Source organism: Parasteatoda tepidariorum, chromosome 3 (genome assembly GCF_043381705.1).
Source record: "Parasteatoda tepidariorum isolate YZ-2023 chromosome 3, CAS_Ptep_4.0, whole genome shotgun sequence".
In the NCBI taxonomy this organism is placed as follows: domain Eukaryota; kingdom Metazoa; phylum Arthropoda; class Arachnida; order Araneae; family Theridiidae; genus Parasteatoda; species Parasteatoda tepidariorum.
In genome coordinates this window covers 8,325,700-8,338,842 of record NC_092206.1, presented here as the reverse complement: position 1 = coordinate 8,338,842, position 13,143 = coordinate 8,325,700, and the positions used below count along the sequence as shown (strand labels likewise).

The 13,143-nt window shown below is 26.2% G+C and overlaps 1 protein-coding gene across 2 annotated transcripts in view; it reads left to right on the top strand.

Annotated features, from left to right (window-relative positions):
- The window catches only part of LOC110281907 (Isoleucyl-tRNA synthetase, mitochondrial), a 43,927-nt gene extending 30,846 nt beyond the window's left edge, over nt 1-13,081 (top strand). The window contains exons 19-23 of one of the 2 annotated variants that reach the window (XM_071178301.1): nt 6,281-6,387; nt 7,630-7,778; nt 10,224-10,405; nt 12,036-12,171; nt 12,920-13,081. In XM_071178301.1, the coding sequence (XP_071034402.1) occupies nt 6,281-6,387; nt 7,630-7,778; nt 10,224-10,405; nt 12,036-12,171; nt 12,920-13,074 (729 nt within the window). In that variant the 3' untranslated portion in view covers nt 13,075-13,081. Of the gene's footprint in view, nt 1-51; nt 159-3,411; nt 3,561-6,280; nt 6,388-7,629; nt 7,779-10,223; nt 10,406-12,035; nt 12,172-12,919 lie in introns of both variants that reach the window. The other variant, XM_071178302.1, reaches the window with a different exon arrangement.
- Nucleotides 13,082-13,143: the final 62 nt, after the last annotated feature.

Sequence of the window (13,143 nt, the reverse complement as noted above, 5' to 3'; positions counted from 1 at the left end):
CCTATATAGTGATTCTTATTATATTATATAATAACATATCATTTGTTGCAGATCAATGACTACTACGGTAATTTACAGTACAAAAATGTTGCCAAAGAAATATTAAATTTTGTGTCCAATGACGTATCTTCTTTTTACTGTGCTTTGATAAAAGACCGGTAAGATTTTGAATTATTATAAGCTATTAAATTGACATGCCTTCTGATCAATTTCACTTTAACTATTAAAAAAAAACTTTTTTAATGTATTAGAATTATAAATAACAATTTCTAAAAGCAAAGAATTTCTTACATATATATACGATATGTACTTCATAATATTATTGAAGATTCATGGGTTCTAAAGAGCTTCGCTTTATATAATAAGGATATTTAAGGAATCATGTTGAAAAATCCGCAGTTATGCCCTAATTACACAATACAGAGAGGGAAAATTAACACTTTTTAACTGTTCTCCTTATTGAGTCCTATTTATTCTATCTTCCTTAAAGGATAATCTTTTTATGATAATTATTTCTAAAGATTGTAAATGAATTAAGAAAAAGATTTTAGACGAAGAATTAATATAAAAAAACTTGTTATTGGTTTTTTTAATTTTCTTTCTATTCTCTTTACTTTAGAACAACTAAAGCTAGCATCATAAAAGTAATGTTCAAGAACAGCTAACCCTTTGACACAGAATTTTTATTAAACATATTTTTCATACTTCTCATTATTTTGTATCAATTTAGGTCAAAATAAATGAAAAATATTATACTTAGCATTTTAATAACTTACAGTTATGAAATACGGTATAAAACACTGGTGACCATTTCTGCATTAAAGGTATAATCTTTCAAACACAGTTTAGTTCCAAGCAATAATTTTTCAAATTTGCACTATTTAGATCTAAGAAAAACAGTTATTCATCATTGAAATTTATTTAATTCACAAAATTATTGATAGATTTTTGAATAAGAATTTTAAAAAAATGGTTTCAATCTATTTTTTAAAATTTTTATTCTAGTACAAATATAATTCCGATATTCTGACAGATTTTTTCGGTAACCATGAGACTGTTTTTTATATTTAAAAAATACCAATATATATTTTTGCTTGTAATTAGACAATCAGAAAAATATACAAATACAGGACACCAGTATCAAATCTGTGTCAAAGTGTTATAATATAAATGTGCTCTATAAGAGGAAGCCACTTACAGTGCCATCGGGTGGAAAACTGTAAAATTAGCATTCCTTTCTCCAAAACGGTTTGAGATATATGGTAGAAGGGTAAAAAAGTGAACTAAAAAAATTTTATATGACTAGTTACCTTGTGGACTGTAATCTTAAAAAAAGAATGCTTAAAACAAGCATTTGTTTCCGTTCGCAATTTTCTAAACTGTGACATGAAAAAAAAAATCATAGAAAGAAATAAAACAATTAGTAGTCAAAAGGGAGTGGCAAGTTTCTTCCAAAGTGGGGGAAACTTTTCTAAAAAAATAGGTTTCTTTAACAGATAAATATTATAAAGTATTAAACATTTTATAATTGACACCTAGTTTAAATCATCAGTTCCAATTCATTTAATAAATAGTTTTTAAATAAGTTAAACTAAAAAAAGCAAAAATTTGAAAGAAAGTAAGTTTAATGAACTTCCTAAGAAATTAAAACAACTAAGTTTCTTTCAATGCTTTATATAAAGGAATATATTAGAACTTTGTTTTGTAGTTATATTAAAAATATCATATTCAAATTATATCTTACTGTATATTGTTAAATGTATATTCTATTTATAATTATTATTAGGGTATTATACATTCTATTTATAATTGGAAACAGCATACTAATTTTCACCCGAATGCTGCTAAGTACGTACACTGAAAAAAAATTTTGATAGAGCGCTAAAGGTATTTATCAATCAAAAATAAATTTTTATGTGCCTTATTATAAAATTATAGCTTAATTATAATCTACATCTACTGAATAAATTAAAAGATTTTTAATGGTAAAATTTTATTTACAAATTATAGAATTTTCAAATCAATGATTAATTTTATAAAAGTTTGAAAAAATTTGATAAAATGATAAACAATTTTAAGGTTTTTTTAATGTTTGAGCAAAAAGTTATGTCCAAACTTAAAGGCTTTATTTAAAAAAACTTTCAGTTTAAAATGTAAATGTTATTGCTAGGGATTTTTCCATGTCATTTCAATAGCTTTAAATTATCTTGCTTGTGATTTATATCAGAAAATTAATTAAATACAAAAAGGCAATGAACTAAATACAAAATTTATATTTATAACTATTAATACACAAGCCTTAAAAATTTTTCAAAAATTTAACAAATTGAAAAGATTTTAACACTGTAATAATTTTTAATTAATATTTTGCCTAGCAATACTTTTTAGATAATTCTATCCAGATTATTCAGTAACACAAAATTCATCAAAATACTTATAAGCGTACTTATTTATTTAAGAATAATTGGCGGTAAGTTAATAGATTTTAAAATTCTGTATAAAATTTAAAATAAATAATATTAAAATAATTATTTTTTAAAACAAATTTATAAATTTTTTACTTTCTTTGTACTATATTAAATTCTATTTGTTTTCAATTTAAACTCTTTATTTATTAGTTACAGTTAAACATTTGTATTGGTCGATTTTAAGTTCTTTTATTTCATCCAGTTTCTCCCATTTTGTCCAATTTCTTCCGGTTTTTTCCACTTTCTTCCAGTATCCAGGGAGAAATAGGTTTTTATTACAAACGAAATGCCAACCCTGGTTGTCACAAAATATCTTTATTTTCGATTTATACTAAAATTAAAAGAAGTACAGACTTCAAAAACATTTTATCAAAACTAGTTTTTTTTCTATCATAAGATCCCAGGGGTAAGAAATGGTAAACAAACAAATAGTATTTTTAAGCATTCCTTTCTTAGCAATACTATATACAAATATCTATTTGCACTGCATGAAGGATGTTCTACATCAGTGATCGCCAAGCTGCAGATCACAAGCTACTAGTAGCTTGCGTAGACATTTCAGTAGATCACATTAAATTCATTTCATATTTAAATGTGTACTAGAAATAGTTTTGAAGCAATAAACCAGTTCTAAGAATTTTTTTTTTAAAAATTGTTAGTACTTTTGGTTGGTAGCTCACAGAATTTGGAAACCACACGGTAGCTAAGAAGCATCATAAGTTTGGCGACCACTGATCTACAACAATCCAGTTCACTTTTTTCGTTTCCCTATCTTGTACCGTTTTCAAGATACAAATACAATTAGATTTTCTTCAGGTGATGCTGTTATTGTATCGCATAGCTACTTTAGTGGACACCCTATTTATTCTTCAATCTTTCTTATATTAGCTCAGAATGTAGTACTTGTTAATGAGTTGGATTGAATGCCCTGTTTCAATTGCAGACTCTATTGTGATGGTGCTACTTCGTTAGAAAGACAGCATTGTCAAGTGGTTTTAAGCATGGTCTTAAACAGCCTCATTCGTTCATTAGCACCCATTTGTCCTCATTTATCTTCAGAAGTTCTTCTTCATCATCCTGATAAGCAGCTTGGTAAAATATGCATTTGTAACTCTCATTTTCCAAAGTTCAATCAATACAGATTATTATTGATTAATAATTATGTTTATATACATACAGTATACTCTTGATATCTTGAAAACTTTTTTATGTCGAAAAAATATTATTTTTCCCTTGGCATTACATATCCACCTAATGTTAATTTTAATTCCTATCCCGAAGAGTTTCTTCTCAAAACCTTGTTATATCGAAATCAAAAAGCAATTTTTTCGGAAAAATCACAATGTAAGTTTGTTCTAAACCAATTCTTTACTATTTGATGCATAATTATTTTTGTCTTACTTTTAATAATAAAATTATTATTATAGGAATTACATTGTTGTAAAAATAATTATATTGTTGTATTTAAACTTATAGTCAACTATCTATACATATATATTTATTAGTAGTTATTCTTATGTTTCATGACTCTACTTTTTAGAGCAATATTTTAGAATATTTTTTTTCTACTTTTCAGAACATATTTAGTTCTGAACTTGTAATCTCAAAAACTTGCAAAAAAATTTTTGTGTCCCTTCAATTTTGAAGGGTCAAGAGTATACTGTATATTTGAAGAAAAATATTTTAAGATGAAATAAAATAAGTTATTTCTTCATAAGAGGACTAAAAGGATCNTCCTTTTCAGTAATTTGTTGCTTTATTATAAATCTAAATTTAAGTATTGTAAAATTACTAAGTAAGTTTACAAGATTAATCAGTGAAGTTTGTAAAAGAGATAATGTGCACTTATCTTATATGTCTTAATTTTTTTTTTTATTTTTTATTATTAAGAAGTTCTTGTAGTATTTTTTCTGGCTCTTAATTTTTTCATACAGGTCTGCTGGCTATTAAAATAGCGACTGCCAAAAAAGAATAATGTTGAGGTTGAAAAGCTTTAATAAACATGTTTTTACTTTTTTACTTTACATTTTCAGTACCAACCACTCAATATTTGTTATTTACACTGTAAGAAAATGTTTTGAAATACAGTTATTAGTTTATAATTAACTAATTTTTATATTTAACATTATTAGTTTACTGCATATCTAATTAAAATAAATGAATTATTTTAATTATATAAATTATTTTGAAATCAGCCAATGATGACACTTTATCCATAGCTGCCAACATGGATAGGAAAAAATCCAGTAAATTTTACAAAATAAAATAAACTTCATGATAATTGTTGCAAAATGTACTAAATATTTTATACATGGGAATTTTAGGGATTTTTAAAATTATCAAAATAGGAAAACTGCAATATTATACAGTTATGATTAACATTATATGAACTTCAAATGTTATGCATAATGTTTACTCATAATTTTGAATAGTAATAGGCATTTAATACATCAAAGATAGTTAAAATATTTTTAATTAATTTAAAAAAGGAATTCTAAATAAAAATAGACAGAAAATTTTGGAACAAAAAAAGCTTTAAACTGATTTCTATAAATGAGGCTAGCTTCATTATGTATTAATAATACTTATTTAAATATTCAAACTAGAAATAATCTGAGCAAAAATTCTATTTCAATAGGGATTTTTTTTTAGAAAACATACTGAATTTTAGGGAATTTTATAAAATGTACGAAAACCAGAATTTTTATTAAACCAGGAGAAACTGGCAAGATCCAGTAGAGTTGGCAGCTATGCCCTATCATATAGTAGCAATTCACTTGTACAAAATTGGGAAAGGAATTGGTCTGGTCACATGATCTAATTTAAATGCAACACAACCAGACATTTTTCTACCCGTAATCCAGTGACGAAAGCGTTACAAACAGGCTTGGTGTGGTCATTGTCTGGGAAGAAGAATAGGTGGTGCTCAAAAACATTCGCATATTTTTCGGAAGAACATTTTCTCTTAGAGAAGGCAACATTGAATTCGTTAATGTAATCATAATATAAGCCTGGTGGAATAAAGGATTGCCACTCAAATCTGGAAAAAAAATTCCCTGTGTTTTCCCTGTATGTATTAAACACAATATATTACGAGGAAACACAACAAATACTGTGCTCTTGTGTGAACTATATTGGGCTAACTATATTTATTAGTTTTAATTGTTGGAAATAGTTAGAGAGAAAAAAAGGAACAGCTGAACAGACTTAAATAATGCTATAGTAAATTAAATAGTTTAGTATAGATGAAAAATCATCCTTAAATATCCCATAGATTGCACTTTCAGTGGTCACCATTTTTTTAAGAGACGAAAATAAGAAACAAAATTCCCTGCATTTTCCTTTTCCCTGTTTTTTCCTATTCTCCCTGTAGAGTGGCAACCCTTGATTAGCATAATCAGCTTGATAATATTACTGCACACACCTTATAACAATAGATATCATGTGATTATTTTCTACTGTGTCCTCCACTGCATAAGTTTAGAGAGTTTATTTTTATTTTTGAGAAAATCAAACAATTCATTTTATTTAAATTATTCTATTTGTGTATGGACAAAGTGATCTACTATTGAGAATAGTCTTTATTGTAAGTCTCTTTCTGCGTGGGTTCACGCAGCTGTGTATGTCCAATAGAAACAATTTAAGGCATTGCTGCTACATAATATGTTACCATATTTTGCAGCAAAGCCACAATTATCTGATTTGTGTTATATTGATTCTGATGAGATTTTATGAAATGATAGTTTACATTATTTTTCTCATGTAATACCTAGTGATTCTGATTATATTATATAATAACATATTTGTTGCAGATTAGTGACTACTACAGTAATTTACAGTACAAAAATGTTGCCAAAGAAATATTAAATTTTGTGTCCAATGACGTATCTTCTTTTTACTGTGCTTTGATAAAAGACCGGTAAGATTTTTAATTATTATAAGCTATTGAATTGACATGCCTTCATTTTACATCAACTTCACTTTAACTATTAAAAAAAAACTTTTTTTCATGAGTTAATATTATAAAAAACAAACATCATAAGCTAAGTGAATTGAGAAGGAGCTGGGCCAAACTTCTTCTAAAGGCAAAGAATTTCTAATAGCTATTTTTTAACAGGAAATAATTTTATAAATAGGAGAAAGCTTTTTGTTTAAAATGAATTAAGGAAAAGATTTTAGACAAAGAATTAATATAAAAACACTTGTTATTGGTTTTTATATTTTCTATCCACTCTTTTTACTTCTGAAAAACTACAGCTACAGATATAAAAATAGTGTCCAAGAACAGCTAACCCTTTGATGCAAAATTTTTATATTTTTCACATTTTTTTTCTCATTATTTTGTATTAATTTAGGTGAAAATAAATGAAAAATATTGTATTTAGCATTTTAATAATTTACAGTTATGAAATGCAGCATAAAACACTGGTGCCCTTTTCTGTGTTGAAGGAAAAATCTTTCAAACATGGCTCACTTCCAAACAATAATTTTTCAAATTTATACTTATTTAGATCATTAAAAAATTTTCAATCTTTTTTTTTTCTTTTAGTATAAATATAATTTCGATCATCTAACAGATTTTTTCAGTAACTGTGACTGTTTTTTTATTTAAAAAATACCAATATACGTTTTTGCTTGTAAAAAGACAATCAGAAAAAAATGTGCTCTATAAGATGAAGCCACTTACAGTGCCATCTGGTGGAGAACTGTAAAATTAACATTCTTTTCTCCAAAACAGTTTGAGATGTATAGTAGAAGGGTAAAAACGTGAACTAAAAATGTAATATGACTAGTTACCTTGTGGGCTGTCATGCTAAAAAAAAAAGAATGCATGAAGCGTGCATTTGTTTCAGTTCGCAATTTTCTAAACTATGACATTCTTTTGGTTGGTAGCTCACAGAATTTAGAAACCACATGGTAGCTTAGAGCATCATAAGAACGGCGACCACTGATCTAGAACAATGCAGTTCACTTTTTTCTGATCCCCTATCTTGTTCTGTTTTCAAGATACAAATACAGTTAGTTTTTCTTCAGGCGGCACTGTTAGTGTATCGCATAGCTACTTTAGTGGACACCCTATTTATTCTTCAGTCTTTCTTATATTAGCTCAGAATGTAGTACTTGTTAATGAGTTGGATTGAATGCCCTGTTTCAATTGCAGACTCTATTGTGATGCTGCTACTTCGTTAGAAAGACAGCATTGTCAAGTGGTTTTAAGCATGGTCTTAAACAGCCTCATACGTTCATTAGCACCCATTTGTCCTCATTTATCTTCAGAAGTTCTTCTTCATCATCCTGATAAGCAGCTTGGTAAAATATGCATTTGTAACTCACATTTTCCAAAGTTAAATCAATGTAGATTATTATTGATTAAGGTATTATGTAAATATATATAAGGTATACTCTCAATATCTTGAAAACCTTTTTATGTCAAAAAAATATTCTCTTCCCTTGGCATTACATATCCACCTAATGCTAATTTGAAATCTATATATTTGAATAATGTTAATCTACTCAAAACCTTGTTATGTCAAAGTTTTTAGAAATAGAAAAGCAGTTTTTTTTTTTCGAAAAAATCACAATGTAAGTTTGTTGTAAACCAATTCTTTTATATTTTTGTTTTACTTTTAAAAATAAAATTATCAGTGTTGTATTTGGACTTATAATCAACTTTCTATACATACATATTTATTAGCAGTTATTCTTATCTTTCATGACTCTACTTTCTAGAGCAATATTTTAGAATGTATTTTTCTTCTTTTCAGAACATATTTAATTCTGAACTTTTTATCTCGAAAACTTGAAGGAAAAAAATTTGCATCCCTTCAACTTTGAGAGTATACTGTATATTTGAAGGAAAAAAAACTAGCTATTTCTTCATAAGATAACTAAAAGATCAACACAGCATGAGAAAAAAAAATATGAAATTGCATACTAACTATCACCTTTATTTCCTTTTAAAATATTTTTCTTAAAATATTCTTCCAGTTGTGACATTATCAGCTGGGTGCTGGAAATTTATACTTTTTCTATTCAATTTTCATTATTATTATAATTATATCTCAAATTGTGTTATATACAAGGTGATATTTAGTATGTTATTTGGTATGAATGGTTTTTGTTTTTCTACTGCTGCTTTGATCCTTTTAGTTTTCTTATGAGGCGATAACTTATTTTATTTCATCGTAAAATATTTTTATTCAAGTATTCTTCCAGTTGGGACATTAGCTGCTCAGTGCGGTCACAACTTGGAATTTTATACTTTTTATCTTGAATTTTTATTATTAGTGTATTTGTGTCTCAAATTATTTGTTTTTTAAACAGCCAACCCAATTTTACATCTACTAATGTTCAACTTTGTATCCTTGTAATTTTGAACCTAATCTAGAAGACAAGGGAACTCCTGAATCAAGTATTGGGCGAAATACGGATTCATGGAGGATTTTTTGATGGAACGAACCCGCACAGTTAGCCTGAAGCCAAGGGGAACTCTAAAGCTTTGTGATTTTAAATCCAATCCAGAAGAAAAGGGAACACCTAGCTCAAGCATTGGGACAAACTAGCTTTCATGGATGACATTTAATTGTGAAAACATTAAAATTCCATAGGTTATCATTTTCAGATGCAAGAGAACCGGACATTGAAATCAGTACTATTTGGTTGCTTATCATAATTTTCTAAAAGTGCAAAGCATATAAGTTGGAGGCGTCCGAAATAACCAAGGCAATGTTTTACATCTGTTTCTTGAATTGTCAGCTCTTAGATGTTGTCGAATAACAATACTACATTTTTTTCACATTCATTTTAATGACTTCTTTTATGGAAATGGAATTTGAAATAAGATAGAATGCAGGAGGTTCCACTATCAGGGAGAAGGTTTTTACGACCAACAAAAACTAAAAGTTCACAATTTTGTGAAAGAGAGAAACCGACTTTAATTTGCAGAGTTCTAAGCTTATTAGCATTAAATTAAAATTGTTATGCTAACTTTTATTAAGATTTCTAATTTAATATTAATAATGATAAATTTACTTTAATGAATTCTACTGAATAATGCAGTGAAAAACTTAATTCTGTGTTTACTCGATGTACTGATGCGATCAGATAAAACTGTCAGTGCTGTATACATACAAATTGTTAAGGTGACTTTATGCATATATGTTATTTAAAACAATTAGGAATGGAGGATTTAATTATTAAAGCTGAATTGTCATACCTTACCTTATTATTTATTATAGATGAATAATATTAGAATGGCATTCATTCTTTCATTGAGTAAATTTATACGAGATTGTATATTATGTGAAGAGTATAGGTTCTGTCTAAATATGGGCATGCTATATTATTTGTAATGCGTTTTGTATAGGTTTCCTTGACTTATAGTTGAGCCATGAATTATAAGTATAATAAATTATTATCTCATGTATATGAAGACCTTGAAGCCATGTGTTTTTGGTAACAACAGGATTTTCATGGTGGTAATAAGATTGTTTTTGTAATTAATATGCTGTTATCTAGCGGAAATTTCAGAAAATTTTAAATACCTCTCTGTAAATATTGAGGAATAATTAGGTTTTAAAATGTTTCTTTTTAAGGAAAGTGTGCCCATGCCTTACTTGCTCACAAATGTAATTATTTTTGTATGGTTTTAAATGTGTTTCATGTAAAATTTTAAGTTCTAGTTTATAAAATTATTATAAATATTATGATTTAAGTTTTTTTATTATTATAAGGTACCTTTTGCTTTCTTTTTAGCGAAACAAAATGTCTTTCTTTGTCGATTTCCATGCTTGGATACACTGGTACAGAATACCATATTTCCTGCATTTTTTAAAACAGCCATTGAAATTAGAGAAACTATCTTAAAATCTGAAATCAAAACTTTGAATCAACAACTCGTTATCAACTGTAGTCCAGTGCTTTCAGATCACTTGGAGGTAAAATTTATTATTCCTTTTAATTTATTGTTTTTTTTCTATTCAGTTCATTGATTTTTATTCAGTGTTTCTCAAATATTTCCAACGTCTTCCTGCAAGCTGATAGGTTGTAATAAGGTCTAAGAAACAGTGTATTATTCAGATGTTGTGGTATAAGAGAAACTTTTGCATTTTTAATTGGAATTAATTCTAAGAAAATGCTAATAAAATCATTTTTTTAAAAGAAAAAATTCTTTTTTCTGGAATTCTGATAAAGGGAAATTTTTGAGAGATTCTTTTTTTTTTGGAGGCATACTAATTTTGATAATCAAATATGAATATTCAAATTAGTTATTTACTTAGAAAATTCTATATAAAACTAATATAAATGTTAGGAAAATAGTTATATTTGAATAGAATTGATGTGAAAAACTTTTAATTTCCTGGTACTTTATTAAATTTAAATTAGTACTTTATTAAATTGCATCAGTCATTTTCAGATTATTCAATTTCATCGAGTTTCTTACAGATAAAATGCAATATAACATATGATTACTATAAATCAGTTGTGCAATGTATATTTTTGCAATTAAAAAACTATTCATAATAGTTTTTAACATTGAGTTTTTTTTTTTTTTTACTTTAATGATATAAAATTTAAAAATTTTAAGTCAGACCTGAATAAAAACACTTCAATTCTACATAACTACTTGACTAATTTGCCATTTAAATTCTATCAAATTGAAATTGCAGTAGAGGAAAGATTTATTAAATCACTAAAATTCTAATATAAAATTCAGTAAAGTTTAAACTACAATTTGAAACTAGTTAAATCACAATTATAATATGTNAAGAAAAAATTCTTTTTTCTGGAATTCTGATAAAGGGAAATTTTTGAGAGATTCTTTTTTTTTTGGAGGCATACTAATTTTGATAATCAAATATGAATATTCAAATTAGTTATTTACTTAGAAAATTCTATATAAAACTAATATAAATGTTAGGAAAATAGTTATATTTGAATAGAATTGATGTGAAAAACTTTTAATTTCCTGGTACTTTATTAAATTTAAATTAGTACTTTATTAAATTGCATTAGTCATTTTCAGATTATTCAATTTCATCAAGTTTCTTACAGATAAATAAATATAACATATGGTTACTATACATCAGTTGTGCAATGTATATTTTTTGCAATTAAAAAACTATTTGTATTAGTTTTTAACCTTTTTTTTTATTTTTTTTTTTTACATAAGACATAAAATTTAAAAGTTTAAAGTCAGACCTTACTTTGAATAAAAACACTTCAATTCTACATAATTACTAGACTAATTTGCCATTGAAATTGCAGTAGAGGAAAGATTTATTAAATCACTAAAATTCTAATATAAAATTCAGTAAAGTTTAAACTACAATTTGAAACTAGTTAAATCACAATATTAATTGTTCTTTCTTTTTTTTTTCTTTCTTTTTAAAAATTCTTTGTGACTGCAAGGTTTTGAATAATATATAATAAATCAAACAGTTAAATTTATTGTAATGAAAAAATTTCTTTAGAATGCTCAAAATGCTTGCTCAAAAGAAAACATTGAAATTAATAACACTTTCAAACTTCTTTTATAATTAATTAAGATTTACAATTATTTTATAGAAAGTAAATATGAATATGGAAAATGCATCAGGTCTAACTGAATTGTATCAAGTCTCGGAAGTTTTTATTAACAAATCTCCTAAGGATGTCAAAGAATCCAGTAGCCTGAAAGGAAATATTAAAGAACTGGGAGAAAGTTTGTATATTATTACATTTCACTTTGACTATATTATTGGTCACCACCCCCTATAGGGTGTTATATCAAATATAACAAGTCATTTAAAAAATTGTCTGCCGGTTGCTACTTTTTTCATCAAAAATGAAATGCATGCCATGTGCATGTTATTATTTTTTTTTAAAAATAAATATGGAATTATGAAGAACATTTTATAATAATCTGAAAATGACTTTATTTCACCCTTGTTTATTGAAATTTTTCTTTATTTTAGGAATGAACCTTAAAACATTTACTATATTTTGAAAATGTTTAAAAAAGAAATGCACTATTTTATCAAGTTTTTTTAATCATTTAAAATTTTTGAAAAAGTAGCTACATGTTTTAGAAAATGGCCAGTAGCAAAATTTTCTAATTTTACCCCATAATATTCCCTTTTTTTTATGATTCTGTGAGCACTGCATTATAGCCCCGGACTCTGATTAGTGATACACACCATTAATTATGCATATTATAACCTCTTAATTGTTATTTTATTTGTACCAAATTTCATTATAACCTATCAAGTAGTTAACCTATAACTTATCTAGTAATTAACCAAATGTAAAATTTTGATTAATTTTAAACTTCAGAATATAAGAGTTGAGTTACAGTACATAAATTCAAGGTTGATAAAAAATTAATTTTATGTTTTTGAAATAGTTAATGACCCCTGTTAATTTTGGTTATTGTATTACATTATTTTAAGTTACTAATTTATTACTTTCAGATGGAGACTATTCATTAACCTTTGCAGAGAATAAGATGGGAAAATGTCCAAGATGTCGCCTGTATAAATCCATTTCATCATCAAGTTTATGTGATCGTTGTGCCCGAGTTATAAATTTATATAATACTAATTCTGTTAAAATAAATAAGTGTTAATATTTAATTTTCTTGCATGTTGTTTTGTTTTAATCTAAGTAATAAATTTAAAATATCATTTAATATTAA